This window comes from Cryptomeria japonica, chromosome 4 (assembly GCF_030272615.1).
Source record: "Cryptomeria japonica chromosome 4, Sugi_1.0, whole genome shotgun sequence".
In the NCBI taxonomy this organism is placed as follows: Eukaryota; Viridiplantae; Streptophyta; class Pinopsida; order Cupressales; family Cupressaceae; genus Cryptomeria; species Cryptomeria japonica.
Window position 1 is genome coordinate 182,988,353 of NC_081408.1, and position 5,786 is coordinate 182,994,138.

Sequence of the window (5,786 nt, forward strand, 5' to 3'; positions counted from 1 at the left end):
TTTTCGAAATCTGACAACGAAATTGTGTGTTCTAGTACCCACCATGTAATGCGTATACGACAAACTTCATCGATCCTGTACTCTTGGCCTACATGGTAGGCCCAAACTACTGGCAAGAAACTTGTAAGATGTCAACTTTATAAATCGACATTCTTCACAAAATAATCCTTTGGGTTAGATTTTTGGGAATAAATAGAAATAAAATTTTATATATATCTATATTTTTTTAATAAAAAATAGAGTTTAACAAGCATGCGCAGTGATAAGCTTTTAAAAATAATGTTCAATGTACAGATTTAGTTAATTGAAAGTAGAGAAATGTAAATCTACATGTAATTCATAATAGTACAGGAATAAATTTAAAAAATTATCAAAATTGAAAAGAAGGATTTTAAGAAAAAGTAGATGTTTTTAATATAAATAGAAATATGATTCTATTCAAAAAAAAAAATTCACATGATTACTTGAGATTGTGGACTTTGTGATCATATAAGATTTCTCAATAATTATTTCCTCCAACGCTTTTATTTTTATTAATCCAATCTAGCTTCCTCTCAATAGAGAGAGACTTTCTGTTTTTACTGAGTAATAAATGAAATGAGGAATTAAAGTGTTTTTCTCAATATATACATAGAATTTAGAATTTTGAAGGAATACAAGCTCTTAGTAAAAGAAATCATACAAGCACTAAAATCATTTAATAGTAGGAATTATATTCACTTTTCTGGCCACCAAAAAGGTCTGGTGAGATTAGGCGTAGAATGAAGTTGGGGTGGGATTCAATAGCGTTTAATTGATCAACTAGGAGGTTCATGTATATTATCCAACTACCATCTCCATAAGGGCTAGGGCTTGGCATAACATAACCTGGAGAATAAGGTAAATAGTAACTTGCTAAACTAGGTTTTCCCCATCCATGATCCACCTCATACAAGGGAAAACGAAGCCCGGAAGATATCACAATGGAAGGCTCATCTTTGTTTGCATATATCCTTGGAAAAACTAATGATGGTTTTGATATCTCAATAAAATCCACTAAGCTTCGAAAACACTCTTCATTTGCTGCACTATGTATCGCATCATGAATTAACTTTGTACTCCAAGAAAGCGGCTCCTCCTTGATGTCCTTAGCTCTAGCACTAGCAAAAGGAACTAATATAGCATTTCCAAAGTAGTTAGCGGGCATTCCCATCTTCTTTAAATGAGGACGCCCATCTACAGCAATGCCAATATTGCAATTTATTGTGTCCTCAATCCTTTGGCCTTGAATTAGCAGTTTCCAAAAATGAGCAGAAAAGACCTCTAATTTGGTATAACTGTTGCCATTCTGGTTTGCACCGAGTTGGAGCTTTTCTATATCTTTGGCACTGAGGTAATAGATTCTACTTGCTAGAGCAGGCTGAGGGATTTGCATTTTGGATTGTGGTAAAGGCTGCACCTTCATATACATTTTGTCTATTTCAGAACAATAATTTAGGGGATCTCTAGGAACTAAAATGGAGCGTGTAAAGCTTGGAGTTCTCCATTCAATTGGCTCATTTCTAGAAAGATTGGCCCAACATGTGAAAAACAAGTTGGCAGAGAATGAATCTGCAATCCTGTGATCGAAAGTAGAGCTCACAACTATCCTTCCACAAGTAAACTGTGTTACCTGCCAATGCCAAACAGTTAATGGATCATAATTTTAATAAAATCATTGTGAGAATATTAAAAATAATTATTTAATTATTTCTTTTTCATTTCAATGATAAATTTTTTAATGTTATTCAAAATATTAATGAAAAAGAATTATTCGAATGTATGGTACTGAAGTAGGTAATTTATTAAATCAGAAACCATAATAATTCTTCTCTCAATAGTTTATTTGTTTATGTTTTTATTTTTCAATTTCATATAAGCTCTATAACTTACTATATTAGAATTAAAAATAAAACAATTTTTAATTTAACTTCTATAACTTGTATAATTGTAATTACCTGAACAGCAAAAACTGGAGTGCCATTTCCTTGAGAGTCACTTACAAGGTGAGGAACAAGCTTTCCCTCAACAGCTGCAATGGGATTGCAGAACTCCACTTGAACAAGACAAGCATCAGCATAAGCTTCTGAAAATTCAGCCCCTTTGTTATTGCAAACCATCTGCAAGTCCCCAACACCATGGCTGACCAATCTTCCAGCAAAAGCATAGCAAGACACAAATGCTCTAGACAAAGAACTTTTGAGATTTGATAGAACAGATGCAAAACTAGTTTGGGAAGGCTTCTCATAACAGAAAAAAGTATACACGCAAATAGGAGGAATAGTGAGATCCATATTGCTTAATGGTAGAACATGCTCTTGAATTACAATAGCAGGTAATACAACTTCTCTTTTCACTACCTCCACATTATAATCCTTTAAAATGGCCATCTCAGCTCAAAGATGATGCAAACTACTGCAAGCATGTTTTTTCTTATATAGAAAAATTACTCACGTAGACAATTAATGAGTAGAGATAACGATAACTCTAAGCTCACCACAGAGATTCTTTGACTATTTTGGCTTTTATCTAGATGATACTTTGAAATGTGAAAGCAAGAGTCGTTGAGATATTAAATTAGTTTTGGTTAGGTTGTAATCGTGGAGACATTTAATGTCTTTCAGATAAATGCTGTAGAATAAAACATCGTAATTTATTGGCGTGGTCACTTTTATGATGCCTATCAGGAGCCAAACAGTGCTTAAGTTAATCATCACGTCGTAAGGATTTCTCCTCCTACATTAAAGAAGTGGCGTAAAATAATTTGTTCAACATTTCGTTTAAGTATCTCAATACTTTATATTAAATAAAGATTTCATTTATTTTGTAATTATTGATTTTAGATTGATTTTTAAATAATAGTTTTACAGTAATTATAAGTATCTATTTATAAGAACATTTTTTTCTTACTAATTAAATAGTTGAAAGGGCTAGCTTCTATTATATATATATATAAGCCAGTTAATCTTTAACAATAATTATATTTTAACCCCAACCATTATTTAACTTTAACCCTTACCCTAATTTCAATATTTTTCTTATAGTCTTAATTTTACCCTAATCCTAATTGAATTCTAGTATAATTCAACTCTAACCTTAGTAGAACCATAATTTTACATTAAAACCTTAATTGCACAATAACTCTAATCACCCTCTAACTATAATTCTAGCCCTAATTACATTGTAACCATAATTCTATATTTCTTCAAACCTTAATCTAATTTAACCCTAACCCTAGTGAATTTTGAACCCAACCCTATTGAAACCCTAACATTATTTACCCTAATCCATACCCTAACATATCTTCAATTGTAGTTTTAATCTTGACCCTTATTATCTCTTTCTGTTAATTTGCCAATTGTTATATAGAAATTATATTATAGCAATCTCGTTATTTTGATATGTTTTTTAAATATTTGTACATAATCTTCATAGAAATGATTTTTTTATTTTTTAAAAACAAAAAAGATAAATAAATCAAACTAAATAATTTTAAAAATGCAATAGAATCCTAACCCTAATCCTAACCTTAACCTAATTTATTGATTAAATTATATGATTAATTTTATCCTAACCCTAATTGAGTCTTAATGTAATTCAACATAAACTTTAGTTTTCTAATTTAACCCTAATCCAATGCCATGATATACTAAGCACTCAGCAAAACGACGAAAAGGAGGCATAAGACACGTCAAGTATTTCTATTTCGCCAAAATCAAATCTCACTAAATAAAGTATATCGAAAAATGAAGTAAGGTGTATGCAGATTTCGTTATTTCACAGGCCTCATCGCTATTTCACAGGCCTCATGACACACCAATACATGGTGCGATAATGAAAAAATCTCACTTCTCGCATTGGGGGGGGCGACGGGCCATATATTTTTTTAGGCGGCACTTTGGTTCTTATCAGCAGCACCTCACCCGTATTGGGGTGGCGACGGGCCATATAACTTCCGCATTGGGGGGCGACGGGCCATATATTTTTTTAGGCGGCACTTAGATGCTTATCAGCAGCACCTCACCCGCATTGGGGCTCGCATTGGGGGGGTGCGACGGGCCATATAACTTTTTAGGTGGCACTTTGGTGCTTATCAGCAGCACCTCACCTATAGGAGGCATCATATTAAGATATTTGCGAAATAGCAATTTTATGTGAACGATGAATTATGGCATCCTCATTTCGCGGGTTCCACAACCTTTATATTTGGCAAGTAGTGAAATGGCGATAAAAAAGGGCAAGTCTAATGTTAATCCTAATTTTAGTGAATTTTTAATCTTAATTTTATTGAGACTCTAATCATAATTTAACCCTAATCTATATCCTAAACATATTTCTCATTGTTATTTTAACATTGACCTTGATTCTCTCTTTTGTGAATTGGTGAATTGTTATATAGAATTATATTTTGTCAATCTCATTATTTTGATATCTTTTAAAAATATTTATACATAATCTTCATACAAATGATTTTTTAAAATCTTTGAAAACAAAAAATTTAATTAAAAATAAAACTAAATAATTTTAGAAATGCAATATAACCTTAACCCTAATCTTAACCCAATTTATTTATAAAACTATATTGTTAAACATAACCTTAATACTAATTGTAACCATGAACTAAGAAATTTATTTCTTAATGGAAAACATGAACTATAATAGAAACCCAACTTTAATAGAAAACATGAGCTATAATACAAACCCAACTTTAATAGAAAACATGGTGCTTTTAACATCCAGCTGCCTGGTGCTCAAGTGATTGCATCCTTCCATTCCTCAAAATGTGTTGGGCAAGGCATTTAATTTCAATGATGCAAGTAAGTCTACTCTTCCGTCAGCAAGCTTCACCAGATCCACCAGTAGCAGCATGCAATCCGTAGAGCCAATGGAGATGGAAACAATGGCCTGAGCTGCAGGAGGCGGCGGAAACAGTTGAGTGATCTACGTGATTTATTTACAAGGGGCATAGGCTAGTTAATATCAGGCTTGAAAAAGCATACATGTCGAAAATCAAATTAAAAGAAATATTAAGGCATTAATGTAATTATGATAATTATAATTATATTAGAGGAACTTTGGATCTTAAAATATTATTTTTTTATTTAGTCTTATCGGATATTGAAATAATTATTTCGTAGAGAATTTGACAGATCAATTTCACAGATCAATTTCAGCTAACAATAAAGGATGCTATTTTTTATGAGTCTAATAATGTTGTTTTTGTTGTTTCTATTGCTTTGGAAACCCTAAATCCCATATTCTTCAACCCTATGGCAATTACTATATACAATAAGATTGTTATACATGAATAGTTTAGAGTTCTATTGCAAACAAGGGATTGACAAAAGTGATACTTTATGTGATCAATCTTTCTAATGATTTCAAAATATCAAGTGCAAGGATAGCATTCCTTGGTGCTTCACATTGTGAGGAAGAATTCAATGCAACAAATGTCAAGTCATCTTTCATCACTTGTTGCTAGGAAACTAATGTAATTAAAAAGGTGGATATAATACCCTAATCAAGGAATCATATAATCATATAGGCAAGAAGACTTATTATAAGAAGAGTGAAACTCTAAGCATTTCCTATTTTATAAGTTAATTTTTTTTGGGTTGTGTTATTAGCTTTGCATATATGAAATAATATTAAGGAATTCATATAAAGTTTAGTTAATTTTTAAAGGTTCTTGTTTTTTGACTCATTATGTAAACTTCTCGAAGATAAATATTTCATTTTTAGTAAAGTATCTTGATTGTGTGATAGTA

At 31.6% G+C, this 5,786-nt stretch overlaps 1 protein-coding gene across 1 annotated transcript; it reads right to left on the reverse strand.

The window, feature by feature from the left end:
* Positions 1-495: 495 nt before the first annotated feature.
* On the reverse strand, positions 496-2,433 carry LOC131028068 (coniferyl alcohol acyltransferase). Its single transcript, XM_057958266.2, has 2 exons — positions 1,977-2,433; positions 496-1,651 (listed from the first exon to the last, which is right to left on the reverse strand). The coding sequence occupies exons 1-2, from the start codon at positions 2,406-2,408 to the stop codon at positions 698-700; spliced, it is 1,386 nt and encodes a 461-aa protein (XP_057814249.2). The 5' UTR covers positions 2,409-2,433; the 3' UTR covers positions 496-697.
* Positions 2,434-5,786: the final 3,353 nt, after the last annotated feature.

Coding starts and splice junctions, on each gene's coding strand:
- LOC131028068 (XM_057958266.2), bottom strand. CDS start 2,408: ATGGCCATTTTAAAGGATTATAATGTGGAGGTAGTGAAAAGAGAAGTT. Junction 1,652..1,976: donor CTCCAGTTTTTGCTGTTCAG/GTAATTACAATT, acceptor TGGCATTGGCAG/GTAACACAGTTTACTTGTGG.